At 34.5% G+C, this 14,751-nt stretch overlaps 1 protein-coding gene across 4 annotated transcripts; it reads right to left on the bottom strand.

Moving 5' to 3' along the window:
• Positions 1-4,677: 4,677 nt before the first annotated feature.
• On the bottom strand, positions 4,678-14,524 carry LOC118037854 (topless-related protein 1). 4 transcript variants are annotated; one of them, XM_035043989.2, is made up of 27 exons: positions 14,362-14,523; positions 14,046-14,186; positions 13,748-13,927; positions 13,536-13,649; positions 13,297-13,455; positions 12,638-12,815; positions 12,423-12,549; positions 12,202-12,311; positions 11,886-12,057; positions 11,653-11,762; positions 11,463-11,532; positions 11,287-11,360; positions 11,089-11,184; positions 10,885-10,980; positions 10,623-10,750; positions 10,274-10,508; positions 10,034-10,195; positions 9,846-9,950; positions 9,410-9,556; positions 7,525-7,635; positions 7,238-7,417; positions 7,030-7,158; positions 6,846-6,941; positions 6,294-6,482; positions 6,050-6,216; positions 5,214-5,487; positions 4,678-4,937 (listed from the first exon to the last, which is right to left on the bottom strand). In XM_035043989.2, the coding sequence occupies exons 2-26, from the start codon at positions 14,123-14,125 to the stop codon at positions 5,277-5,279; spliced, it is 3,426 nt and encodes a 1,141-aa protein (XP_034899880.1). In that variant the 5' UTR covers positions 14,126-14,186; positions 14,362-14,523; the 3' UTR covers positions 4,678-4,937; positions 5,214-5,276. The 4 variants fall into 4 exon arrangements, with proteins under 4 accessions (XP_034899880.1, XP_073264163.1, XP_073264162.1 ...); XM_073408062.1 differs by having other exon boundaries at positions 11,287-11,532; positions 14,046-14,229; positions 14,362-14,524; XM_073408061.1 differs by having other exon boundaries at positions 11,287-11,532; positions 14,362-14,524.
• Between the last annotated feature and the right edge of the window lie 227 nt (positions 14,525-14,751).

Below are 14,751 nucleotides of genomic sequence, written 5' to 3'. Positions count from 1 at the left end.
TGCATACCATACATATGACACTTATTTTCAGGTTTATGCAAATTTTTGCCTTTATCTTGTTTAGGTTCATTGTGTCTCCATTTCTAGTAGTATGGTGGATTGCCTTTTGAAGGATTATCTCGTCTTCTTTTCAATTTATTTTTCCATATCTTTGGTTCTTTCTTGTCTTTTGTATAAAGGTTTCCTTCACTTCAAGGAACAGTTTCGAACATAAGAGACAAGATTAATGATTTTTCATCAAAAGCTTATTATTTTGTTCATCAACAAGAAGACATGAAATTAATTCTGAATACCTCTTGAAATTACGTTCTCTATGTTATTGCTACGTGACAATATTTGAGGCATAAAAAGTAATGAATATTTTCTCTAATATTTGATCTTGTGTGATATTTTTACTACACAACTCAGCTGTGAAATAATTTTAAAAAGAAAAGAATTATATTTACTAACTGATTTAAAATATTACAATCTCGAGTGCAACCAATCATAATAAGTTTGAGGAAATATAGTAAACTTTTGGTGGTTTTTTTTCCTTTAGATTTTAACACAGAACAAAAGGATCTTTTATTGTGAAAAATTCAACTTTTAATCCTTCATGAAGATGGTGATGACTGAAAATCATTGCTTTTACGTGATCCTATAAGGATACATTATTTTCTTCTTTGATGGTCTTTCCATGATTCATAATTTCCAGATGAATCTTAGCGCCAAGGATCCATAATAAAAAGTTATTCTCAGATATATCAAGAGCGGTAAATTCAAGTTTCATTAGATTTGACATTATCTATAAAAAAGGAAACAACTTATTAAATAAAATCATGAATATATATATATATATATATATATATATATATATAAGTCTTTTAAGATTGTTATTCAGTTTTTTAGAAATACTAGTTTTTCAAGAACTGTATTTAAATTATTTAATTCTTCAGAAACTTACAATACTAGTTTTTTAGGAACTTTAAATCTTAATGAATAAAAAAGAAATAAAATTTGTCAAAACAAGTTACAAAGTCAAATATATTCTATAAAGTATAAAAAATAATGAAAAGAGAAAAAAATATTGAAATTGATACAAGCCATATAACATAGGAGTTCATGTGTTCAAGATTTCAATACAAATTAAGTAAAGTGATTATGCTGATAACATATTAAAAAAATAAAGAATAAGTAATAAAATACATATTCCAAATAAAACTTAAAAGGGAAGTTTATATATTTTCTTATATATTTTTCTCAATGCTTAAAATACAAGACAAGTAGTCTATTTGTAAGGGAAAAAAAATGTGAATAATAAAAAAAACATTGGGAAATCCAAGTGTCATAAAAAACTAAAAGACTAAACCCAAGAATCATGAAGTCTAAAAGATTCTAATTGGCATTCAATATATATAATTGTAGATTTTATAACAAGTTTATACTTATGTGTTAAGGGTTTTTGATCTTATTTTTCTATTTTTCTATAATAATAATAATTAGAATACTTTATATTCATATACAATATAATTTTTAAATATACCTGGTTTATAAATTTGTAAAGTAAATGATTTAATTTGCTTTTATATAATTCGATAAGCTTTTAATTTAAGTTGTCTCTATTTTTTCTTCCGCCTATAATGTCCTTATAAAACTACACATTCTTCAATTTATCTTTCTATTAGAAATGTTTGAAAGGGATGTAAAGGAGGGGGGGATTATAAGGGTAACTTTTTACCCCCATATGTGTTCAAGCCCAATTTATGGGGAGGAGGAATTTTCAAAAAGAGTAACATTACAATTACAAATTACAATTAATTTATATATATATATATATATATATATATATAAAGCATGGAAAAAACATAATGTATCCTTTTGAAATTCACTTTTCATCAAAATAATGCCTTATTTTTTTTTAGTCTTTCTGTGCTTTTTTTTTAATTCAGTAAGCAAACCTTTTTTTATATCAATTTTATCCTTTCTCACTAAATTGTTTAGGATTTAGACCTTAAAAATTGTGTTGTGTTAGCTTGCTATGGGATTCTCAAGGTATCAAAAATAATCCTAATATATTTTTTATGCTTAATTTGAAATAATCAATTTAATTTTAATTAATTGAAAGATATTGAAAATGAAGAGCTAATTTGACATGAAGTTTTTTTTATTGTTTAAGTCTTCCTTTTTTAATCTTTTTTTGCCTTTAGAATTGAGTTTCTCATTCTCACCTCTTTAGTTTTTGAAAATTTTGTTCTGGTTCAAAACTTTATTTTGTGTATTTTTAGTTCTAGGGTTAAGGGATGAGAGAGAAATTCATTAAATATTAAAAAATAAGAGAGAAAGTCAATGATTGGCCTAATTTTGATGATTAAACTAGTTAACAACAAGTACCATATGACAATAGAAGTTCTATTTAGGTTTTTTCTTTCTTTACCTTGTCGAAAAAAGTAGAACGGGCTTGATTTTCCATGACTTTTTTTTTATGTAATTAGAGCAATTTAGGTATGTTTTGAGTCAAAAGATTAGTTTTTTTGGGCTTATAAAGTTGTTAATGGGCATTTTTAGATGAAAATGAGTTAAGAATCGTTCTTTAGGGTCAAAAATCACCTAGCCTTGATTTTCCAATCACCTCTCGGTTGTCAGATCTTGGGCTTCCAAACAAAACATCGTCTACATTTCCAAATCCTAACTAACAAGTAGTCAAAAAATCAAGCAATGGTTTTTCAACTAAAAACATTTTCAACCTATTTTAATCAAGCACCTTTAAAACCTCAATGAACTAGTTTCTCAGCCCAAGACAGCCTAATTTGATCATAAAAAATGCAAAATTAAACTAAAAAAAATAATTCTCAACCCCAATCTATTTTTTCTACCAAGACGAAAGGAAAAAACCCCAACTAAACTCCTCTCACAAAATAAAATTTATTGATACCAGCACATAGCAAAACCGATAACTTTCTCTCTTCTCTCATGTTTTTCAACAACTCTTTCTTTTCTCTCTAACTCAGGAACTAATAGAATTTTGGATTAAAATGAAAAAAAAATCAGAAAATAAGGATTAAAAATGAAAAAATAAAAAACTTTAAGGACTAAAAAAACTAAAAACACACCTCACTTACTAAAAAAGGAATTTACCTGAAATTTTAATGATGTTTCATCAAGAAAATTGATTTTTTCAACATATTGAGAAACCCTTACAATATAAACCAAAAAAAAATTATCAAGTTTAATTTTAAATAAATCAAATGTCGAAAGATTATATTGAAATAAAAAATTAAGTGATCCAAATACAAATTAAAGAAATTAAAAAAAAATCTTTTCCTTATAGTGAACAGGGGAATTCTCTAATCCCTTTTAGATTTTTATTTTAATTTTAATATTGCAAATAAAGAATGTACAAGGAAGATTGTATTGAAGAAAAAACCAAATGAAATTTATTGCCAAACTTGCTAAAAAATAATTGATATGCACTATGTTTAAAAGATACGGTTACAAAATGATCAAAAAGTTACAAATGTTTTTTTTTTTTTTTTAAATACACAAACCACAAATAAGGAAAGTTGAGTTCCATAAGCAAGTTGGAAATATCACATATAAGTTAGGAAGGAGAAAACTGAGATGTTTGTATATAAAGATGGATTATAATCTAATAAATTGGACTTCTTAATTGAAAGGTATTGTCCACAAATGCATGAAATCCCTCGTATGCATGCTAATTAAGCAAGGTATCTCCTCAACACAAACTCAAATACTTCATTTCCTGGTTTCACCACTAACTAGATAATTATTTGACATTAAAAAATAGAAAAAAGAAGCAAACAAACAAAATACCATATATAAAGCACACTTTCATGGAAGCACAGCTTTTCCACCTGAGATAATCATTGCTTTGCTTCAACATTTTCCACTGAGGCGAAGAACATAAACCGAAGCAAGTTAATTGTTAAAGACACGGGATGCATTAAATTACATTTCAACAAATCGGAGCTTCACGTCAAGAAAAGGAAACGTTAATCATAGTTATTAGCATTAATTACGGCAAATTGATCTCTTTTTTCTGATTCAAGTTAAACCATCATCTAAACAGTGAACCAACCAATATCACTCCTATATCCATCCCTAGGCCGATACAAGACACGGTCGAGATGGCCAAGTGAGCTGCCGACCTAGACATCTCTTTACAGGCTTCAACATCATTATAGAAGAGCATTATTTTTTATTGGATATAAACTTGCATTAGATAGTGAATGGTTGTTTTATTGACCACAGAAATAAATCTACTCTAAGGCATTATTTTTTATTTTCTTTCATGTCTAGTTGAGTTTGCTCTCTTCGTTGTTTTTACATAGAAGGGGTTGAACACATTATCTGTAAAGAGGCATTCCAGGTATTCCCATAAAAAAATTAACCTGTTACTGACTTCGCGGTCAATTCTGGTTAAAGGGTTGTTTAATTATTTCTTAAAGTATAGGGATTAATTAACTCATTTCAGTAAACTGTAGGTACTAATTCATAATTAACCAAAAAAGGAAAAAAAGAAAGAAAGAATGATGTTTTCCAGCATTGAAAAGATTGGCAAATAAAGAATACTAGTCCGATTTGTCCAGTATGATACCTTAAAGGAAAATGACAGATGGTCTAAAATCCTAAGTAGAACGACTGGGTTGGGGAAAAGATTCTCGACCACAAACAAAACAATGAGGAAATTTCGATGTTTGACGACAAAATAATAAATATTACAGGCTATTCAAGAGTTCAAAGAAATAAAATAAGCACAGAACAAAAAAAAATTCTTCCTTGAGCAAATTTCTAGTTCAAAGTCAAAAGGCATCACTATTAATACTATTACTAATACTACTACAGCATTTACCTCACGAAGTATCAGACAGAACATGCTAAATCTACATCTTTTGCAAGTAGTTCCTTGAGCAGGTTACAACATATCATTGAGCCTCAAACTGCACAAAGAAGGAAATCAAGAACATAAGAATGAAGGAAATCCACGGCAAAACTAGGATAAAACTCTGGGGATCTAGACTGATGCTGTTCATAACAAAGAAAGAAATCAAGAACATAAGAATGAAGTATCATATGCTGTTTAGAGTTCAGTTGATCCTCTGATGCTTCAATGCACCATGTTTTTCAGATGGCCAGAAGTAGGATCAAGTACTAGGGTTGACTATGGCTTGATAGTAATTTTTGAAGTACAAAAAGCAGACAGATATTGGACATACCTAACTTAGGAATGGGCCAGCAAGCCAAGCATGTAAAAGAACTTGTGCTCTGGCAATCATAAATCATCTCTGGGCTTGATCAGAACCAGATGGTCCAACTGAAGGAATAGCTGCCACACTGCTTGCTGACCCATTCTCAGCAGGTGGAGGCACACCCCATTTTCCTTCAGATTCAAGTGGCTCAAAGACATGAACCCCACCATCTGATAATCCCAATGCAAACTGATTTGGTTCTTGCGGGTGTGCAGCAATCACAAGTGGGTGGACATTTGAGCTGCCGTATATGAAACAATGGGAGTCAAAGTGATGTGGCTATTGCATAAAAAAAGGAGGTAGAGAATTATACTTTAGTTAGCGAACTCTGAAAACTAGCATGGGCATTCCATCAACAGGAAGGCAGAGTGCAAAGCAAACCAGTAATGGGTTTTGGAATTTAAGATGCAGAAATAAATATATTACAAATGGAACTGAGTTATAGATACAGAATCCTGTAAATGATTATAAATAAAAGAGAGAATATTTAACATATTTGTATACTCATTCCTGGTTGTATGTATTACTATTATCTAGCACAAGAGATCTCCATAATTTATGTTCTCTTTCCTATGTCTCTTGGTTACTTAAAATTTACTTTAAAGTACAGTTAGTTACACATGTTTCCAGGTACACGGATTTGCCCCTGCCATTTGAAAGATGGTTGACTCTTTAGACCATTAAACTTCTCAGAACAATAAAAAAATGTGATCCTATCATTCTACCAAGACAGTCATACCGCAAAAAGGTGGATCTAAATTATTTATGAAAACATACACTGATGAATGGAGCAAGATAATTACCTGACATTAGGTGGGGGATATGAAGAAGGATTGATACGACAGCGTAATCTGAGATTTGCAGCACTAAATACACAAACAGTTGCATCTAAGAAGCTGGCATATACCAGCTGACTATCACATGAGAACACAGCATGTGAGATTGGTGCAGAAGATTCACGTGGAAGCCACTAGATCAGGACAAAAGAGAACTCAGTACCTGACAGCAACATGATAGTTCCACAATAAAGTCAAGAGACAAAGATACCTGCTTTACGCATTCTAGCTTTGTGGTTTCATATATGGCAAGCTGAGTCTCGTGCACAACCAGGAAGTGTATCTGATCCTGATGAAATTGTACACGGGTGTCCGATTGTGCTGTTGTTGTCCTTCCAGTCGGAACCTGCAAGAATCTTGTTTTCTGCTTTTCCCATCCGTCCGAGTTCCAAACACAAAGCTGAATAAAGAACAATTTAAATGGGAAATGAGTTAATATCTAAACACTGATCATTAGTTCACATTCCAAGGAAAAAAAGAAAGAAGGCTTGGGGTTCGGGAATAATTTATGTAAATAAGCCTGCCATTTGCGAGAGGGGGAGAGAGAGAGAGAGAGAGAGAACTAAGAATTCTTTAGCATGTCACTTGCAACAGTAGTGAAGCAGAATTATGCCAAAGCAAATCAAAATTATATATATATAAAAAAAAAAGGCATTGATGCACTCCCCCACGCCAAAAAAAAAAAAAGGAACATATAACAGGTGAAATCCCGTTAAAAAACTAAAACATCAAAGCACACGACATCTAATTGAAAATTTATTACCTGAGCATCTGCTCCCGATGACACTAGAACACTCATCACATGGGAGAAGGCAAGGCCAGTTATTCTTTTAGAGTGGCCTTTCAGCTTGCTCTTGACCTGCACCAATAATTGATAAATACTACATAACAATTGATGATTCTCTGAGCATTAGCTGTGGGAATAAATGTCTATGACTGCATCATACCTCGTCTACACGGACATTATATATTTGAATTGTGGAATCATCCATGCCAATAGCAATTATGTTGTTATCTTGAGGATGAAAAGCAAGAAACGTTGCTGCAGGAGGTGGTGGCATGAATGTTGTCATCGTCTACGCTCCGCCAAAAGAAAATGAGATTAGTCAAATGAAATTGACATCACCACATCACAACCAACAATCCTTGTATTACCTTAAATGTCATCATATTGAAAAGGGATATCTTTCCTCCAGATGCTGACATAACATAAGAATCATTTTTGGACAAAGCAAAACATGCCACAGCCTCTTCAGGGTTAGTGTCAGTGATGTCGTTGGTCATTAGAATCCCACTTGATGGTTGCCATAATTGAGGTGACACACCAGCAGTTGCCTACAGGATGAAGGACCAATTCCAAGACACGATGGAACTCATTATAGAAATTTTAGTAAAATAGAGGTGCACATGATTGATGAATCCACTATGCATGTGCTTCTTACCTTGCCACTTGCATTACGATCGCTGCGCTGCCATTTCCATAACAAGTGTATTGCATTTGAAGCTAATGCCAAAATGGCATTGCCAGAATTTGTATAAATTAACCTTGATATCTGCAATGACAAAAAAAAGAAGCTAATAATGACATCCTTGTTGGAAAACAGAATAAATAAAGAAAGAAAAGCTTATGAGTCATGATGGAGTTAACAAGTGAACTTGATAAAGCCTGGAATTCCAGTCCAATATTAAAAACCAAAACTCATGCAAGAAACCATACAAAGCCATCATACACTGTCGATACCATTAAGCAGGGCTCGTTTGGAAACATAATGATAAAACTCTCTGTAACTTCCTGATTAAGTAGTTCTTCTCTGAAAGCTAACAGGTATTCAACAGCAAAGTTACACTCTTATGTTAGCACATCCCATCACCATGGACCATATATTTAACATATCTGGAATTTCTTTCCATTAATAACGTAATAAAATTTTATGGAACAGGATAAATTACATGGTTGTTAAACATTCAAAATGCAATTCGATCAATTACTAGCATGAAATAAGCATGACGAGACTAGTTAGCACTCTTGAGTTATGGTAATTAAAGTTGACATAAGCATCTTCTAAAAGCCCTAATATGTTGCTTTCCTCAATTAGTATTTCAAAACATTTTAACTCAGACTCATCTACCTCTCACACACCAGACTAGACATTGGCTTCTTTGTCAGTGTTGTGAGCCAATTCATGAACAATCCAACAGAAGAGCATATGGATGCAGTTAATAGAATTTTGAGATATCTAAAAATGACCCCTGGAAGAGGTCTGCTATACAAGAAAAGTGACAACAGAAATGTTGAAATATACTCAGATGCAGATTGGGCAGGAGACATTTTAGATAGAAGATCAACCTCTGGGTATTGTTCCTATGTTTGGGGAAATTTAGTGACTTGGAAAAGCAAGAAACAATAGGTTGTATCTAGAAGTAGTGCAGAATCTGAGTTTAGAGCTCTAGCACTTGGCATCTGTGAAGGAATGTGGATACAAAGATTACTCAAGGAACTTGGAGTGAAACTATTAAACCCCATCAAGATGTTCTGTGATAATCAAGCTGCCATAAGTATAGCTAAAATCCCAGAGCATCATGACAAGACAAAGCACATTGATATAGACAGACATTTCATCTCAGAAAAGATTGAAAAGAAAATTGTCCAGCTGATCTACACTCCTACCAAAGCTCAAACTGCAGAAATACTTACCAAAGCACTTCCCAGAACTAATTTTGAAGATTTGAGTCACAAATTGGGCATGTATAACATATACAACCCAACTTGAGGGGGAGTATGGAAATCTCCCTCAAAATCAGTTAGGAGAATCTGGTATTAGCTTAAACCAGATCTCATAGATCATCATTCCTTTCTAGTTTAGTGTAGGATCCCTTCCTGTCTAGTAAATATTTCCTACGTTGATAGACTGTAGGGTTAGCACTCTTCTCCTATATATATTGTATTATACTCTTCAGTTATAATAAGAAAATAGACAAACTTCTCTCAAAATTCTTCACCTGTCAGGCTAAACTTTCGAATAGTAAGGAATCAAACCGAAGTTGATTAACAAGATTAGAGCATGAAAAGGAATGTGTTCCAAATCAGATCACCATGCCTCTGAAGCTTCAATAATCTGAAGCTTTACTAAAATGACCAACAGTTGGCATGAAGTAAATCATGGAGCATTTAGAACACATGTAACATCAGCATATGGTCCCTAGGAAACAGTACAGCCTAGTTTGGCAGAAATGCAATGATATTAACCAAGCAAGGCCAAAAAGATAATTGACCCAGGAAAGTATTTCAGAGAAGAAAAGGGATGCCCTCTGAGAAAATTTCATTACCTTGGTTGCTCTCAAGTTTTCAGGAAGCCTCAGGGACCGGCATTGAGATGGTTCATTGATTTCAGTGAGCTTCCATATCTTTGATTTATCATTCAATTCTTCAGCTATTCTAGGTTTCACATCTCCCAAATTCCGGGCATCTCCATTCTACAAAAGTAATTTTGCTTGTGACTAAAATTTACAACAGATTATTTCAGTACTATCATGGAAAACTACAATCACTCAAAGAAAACTTCATGGAAAACCAAGATCATTAAAAAAAAAAAATCATGGATAACTAAGATAATGCCCCTAGTCTGTAGTTGAGTTCTCTCAACAAACAACAGAAACAATGTGAAAATAATATGAGTTGTGTGATCGGAGAGTAATTGATATGCAAGTTACTTGTGTATAAAATTCAGATGCTACTCTAAACGAACAAGAAAGTCCAACGAACCATTCCAGCAACGGCAACCACAGAGGCACCCCTGTCTGCAAGTCCACTGCTAGTTGCAGCTGCTGCTGCTGCTGCTGCTGCAGCTGAGATTGGATTAACAGTAGGCTGCACAAGAAAGCCACTATAAGATTAGACTTAATTGCAGACAGGGCGATGTCACATTCACAACTAATCATTGATAAAGCTACCTTTGCAACAGATTCAGATGCTCGAGGGGCATCATAAGAAAGATTTTCAAATGTACGCAGCAACCTGATGCCATCTGAATTTGCCAATATTTTAATCCCATTATCATTGGCAGAAACAGCCAACAGGGTGCCCTCCTTGTTGAAGCGGATACGTGGGCTCGCCTATGAATTATTAGAACTGAAATAAGCAATTATACTCAAAACAATCTCTTATAGTTTACTGGTACATAACGAACTCACTGGGAGGCCTCCATCAGCATCAATTGTTGTCAAAAGTTGAACACTGTCCATATCCCAGAACTTGATGGAAAAATCATCACCAGCAGCCAAAAAACGATTTTTTGTTGTATCAAATTGCACGACACCCAAAGAATGTTTTCTAAATCCAAGATAGGTTCTCTTCACAGCACCTTCACTTTCATTCCATTCAACAATGTAGGATTCCCCATCTTTACTTGTACCGCAAGAAAAAAGCCTATAGTTTCCACCGAAAACCCAAAGGCAACAAGTGAGTAGATCATTATTAACCCAGTCATGCACAAATACCAAGAAAAAGGAGATCATTGAGTAACGAGTCAATTATGTTGACCTTGTACCATCAGCACTGTAAGCCATGGTTGTGCACCATCGACCAGGAGCCTCATAATCAACCCGAGATCCTAGATTGTCATATAACCATGCTTTTATCTTTCCATCCAGTGCTGTTGAAAAGATAAACTGACCACAGAAGAAAGTCCAGCAACATGGTAGACCAGAAATGATGAGTTTAGTGGAAGGAGAAAAGGAACATTAAGAACTCAAAGTAAGTAGCAGGACATACAACAACAATGGGCGCAAAATGGACATGTCACCTGAATATTTTCCTTATAATGTGGGCAGATGGAATAAACAGGAGCCTCGTGACCTTCAAATGTATATAGTTTTGCACCAGTGGCAGCATCCCACACCTAATATTATTGGGAAAAAGAAAAGGAGCAAGGGGCAGCTTTTCATGTCTGAAGAAACGACCTTGATGCTTTTCAGTCCAAAAACCAAAAAATAACGCCAAACCCTACCTTGATGGTTTTGTCATCACCACAGGTTATAACACATAGTTGCTTATTCGGAGTGGAGAATGCAAGATCATTTACTCCACCAACATGAGCATCAATCTACAATGAGAACTTTTTAAGTTATTTTATATCAAGTAAAAACAAAATCAAAGCAACAAAAGAATATCAAGCTTAATACTGGTGTTAGTTAAGATTATATACCTCTAGGTGCTGCCGTACATCATCATTCCCATGATAAGAATATATTTGTACAATATGCCTTGAGTATGCAACTCCTGTTGTTGACAGAGATGAGAAATCAATGAAGAGCCTTTTCACCCCCAAAATCTTATGTGTATTTCTAATCCAACCATGACTTGTAATAGATTTTAGCTTACCAAACAAGTTACCATCTGGACTCCAAATTACACGGTTAACAGAGACACCAGGATCTTTGACTAAAGCTGCCTGAATTTCATCCAAAAAGAAAAGACGGTTCAATTTCAGACATTCCAGTACACCAAGCATCCAGCATACAGCACACATGATAATCAGTGCTGTAGGTATAAAAAAGAAATAACAAAAAACCTGAAGAGGCATCGAGCATGCATTCAGATCCCAAACTTTGAAGTTTCTTAAAACCAGTCGCTCCCTAGAACCAACTTCCCACAGCCCAATTTCCCCCACATTGGTACCAACTGTCACAGCATATTAACGTAATCAATGGTCAGACCAGGGTATATTCTACATTAATGCTTAAGGGTACAAATATGCCAAAGCCACAGAACCAACCAAATGAAAGACTGAAAAATCAAGCAGACCTAGAAGAATAGTCTGTTGAACAGGATGGAAATCCATGCTCATAGGAGATGATCCCTGATTAAGAGTCCGTACAACAGCCTTTGGCAAGTCATCCGGTGCATTAAAAGTCTGACCATGACCATGACCATGCCCTGGAAATGACAGTGGCAATACATTAACGGGCAAATTTACCTGCATTGATGATAACAATCAACAAAACAGTTTGGAAGGGAATAACACAAACATAATAAGAGGAGTGCACAGGTGACTGGCTAGATATATATTTACAAAAAGAGTACAACCAGAATGACAAAAAAAAAAAAAAAAACAGAGTACCTCATCAGAAATCCCCATTGGCCTTGTTCTTTTAGCAACATGGTCAGGATCTCCTGAAGGATAGTCTACTGAAGGGTTAGATGGAGGAGTCCGTGGATGCTTCAGAGCAGCTACACAAGGCAACAAAATGCTTATATTATTAAAAAAGGAAACATGTGCGCTCACATACTCAGTATGATGGTTAGCAGAAGCATCTATCGCAAATAAAAGGAATGAACTACCTGGGATAGATGGAGCACCAAGACCAATGGCTCCTCCTCCAGAAACTGCTGGATGAGTTACTGTGGGAGGATTGGACATCCAACCTGCAAGAGGTGCTGGGACTTGTGCTGGTGTAGGTTGAAACGGCTGAATATAAAAGTTCAACCACATAAGGGTAAGCATGTATCAGTAGAAGAGAGAGTATGAAATACAACCAAACAAGCTAATGACCTACCCCGTGAGCACCCAGAGGAGGAAACCCTCCAGCTTTTGGTAAGGATCCAAGCAGTGGATTGTTTGCAGGTGATGGAGCCCGAGCACCATTTGGTTGTCCACATGAATGATCGAAAAAAAGAGTCTTTATATCAGGGTTTGACCTTGGGGTTTTACAAAGTTGATGCTGCCAATTCAAGCTGTAATTTACATAGCAAAACAAAGTTCTCTGATTGCAACCATGCCAGAGTGTATATATGTCATATATGCCAACTAAAGCCATATATTTCTACAGAGTAAAGAAAAGATAAAAGTACTAATATAAAGGAAAATTCTAGAAAGATATAAACTGATTAGATCATATCCTGCTCCAAGACTTTCAAGCCTGCAGTCCAGACACAGACACGCAAAATGATGGAAGTTTCACTGCAATTCTCTCAAATGATCGAACAACTGAAATTCAGATTACATGATAGGAGTTCATCGTTTAATGCTGGACATGCAAACAACCATCATTCTAAATTCCATGGAAGGCAAGTGTTCAACACAACAGTTGATAAACAAAATATCATTTAAGAAGAGTTTTCCAGGAAACAACACCTGCCAAGTTACACATTATTTCAAGGCAAAACAAAGGCAATCGAAATGACCATATTATACAAGTATCAATAGATGAATTACCTTTGGTTAATGAGAGTTCGTAACCTGGAATTCTTGAGGTTAGGAAACTGCAATTTGTCACGAAACAAAGGGTTTGCTTCGATAAGCTTCTTCAGCTCAACCAACATGATTGCCCTTGCAGACTTGGTATCTCCATATTTGGAAAGTTGCTCATTCTCCCTATTTACAACAAAGCAAATCTGAATATACCTCCCACATGCTTAACATTAAAGAATTTGATTACTTCCACACATATCTACCTAAAATTCTCCAATGTCAGTAGTTGAGTGATTTCCTTGAAAAGCTCCTCGTTAAATGTCGAAAATACTTTCAAATCCTTCACCAATATTTCAACCGCCTTGGACCGATCATGCCTATAAAAATTCCATAACATTCTCAGACCATCTCATAATCTTATAATAATAATAATAATAATAAGAGTTGAAAAAAAAAAAAAGAATTGCAAGCTTACTTATCCAATGCTTCAAGATACTTTTGCTTCCGTATCTCGAAAAATATTTTCATAGAATATCGATTGTCGTCTACTTTAGTGAAACCAGAGAGGTATTTCTCCACCTCATCCCAATTGCCATTATGCACCTCATCCTCAAAATACTTCATGTTAAAGAAAAATCCAGATTCCTGCTCAAGCCTATTTTTATTTATTTATTTTCACATCACATTACACCAAAAAATAACCAATAATCAGTCATCACTAAAAATATTAGCAATAATTGTAAAAGTAAAAATAAAAAACTTAAAATTCTTACTTATGAACAGTCTCTTTGAACTTCTCCTCATCCAGGAACTGCAAGATCAGGAAAACGAGCTCTCGACTGAGAGAAGACATCTTAAACGCCCCGTTTTGTATACAAAATGCAGAAATACCACCAACTGTAGCCCTAGATCTGCTGCAACCACAATGTTTTCAAAGAAAAATGAAAAAAAAAAACCCTAAAACCGGGCCAAAATTAGGGATTTGATTTCAAATCACAAGAGAAATCCGCTTTACTTTTTTCAGGAATAAAAAAAAAAAAAAAAAAACAAAAAAGAGGAGAGAGAGTGAGATATTTCCGAGAAACTCACCTCCTATAGAAAGCAGTGGCGAGATCAGACCCTCTCTCTCACACACACCCTTTCTCTATCTGGAAACGAAGCAGAGTTTTTTTTATCTTTTTTCTCTCTGTAGACTTTCTCTCTCCGCCAAGTTTTTTATAGTCCATAAATAATTTTTTGTCTATATAAGCATTAAATCTTGCAGAAATGGCGACTTTAAAAAGGAAGGAGGAGACAGATAACCAGGATGATAAGTACATTGGCTTATAATGTAAGGGCGTATCACGATCGATAGGTTAGTGAGATCTGATAGCGCTCTTATGCATAAGTACAGGAATTTGAGGTGCCCACTTAGCCGGCTACATTTTGTCGAGTTTCTCGGCGCGGAATCTCTAGCTGACAACTGTCGTGCTTAAAGAA

Source organism: Populus alba, chromosome 3 (assembly GCF_005239225.2).
Source record: "Populus alba chromosome 3, ASM523922v2, whole genome shotgun sequence".
NCBI classification, from domain to species: domain Eukaryota; kingdom Viridiplantae; phylum Streptophyta; class Magnoliopsida; order Malpighiales; family Salicaceae; genus Populus; species Populus alba.
This window is presented reverse-complemented; position numbering and strand designations above follow the sequence as displayed.

What these genes read in the sequence shown, in the direction of transcription:
- LOC118037854 (XM_073408062.1), bottom strand. Translation starts at nt 14,125, where the DNA reads ATGTCTTCTCTCAGTCGAGAGCTCGTTTTCCTGATCTTGCAGTTCCTG. An exon ending in CGAACTCTCATTAACCAAAG is followed by an intron (nt 12,816 to 13,296) that starts GTAATTCATCTA and finishes TGTAAATTACAG; the next exon opens with CTTGAATTGGCAGCATCAAC. An exon ending in ATGTACGGCAGCACCTAGAG is followed by an intron (nt 11,185 to 11,286) that starts GTATATAATCTT and finishes TTCTCATTGTAG; the next exon opens with ATTGATGCTCATGTTGGTGG.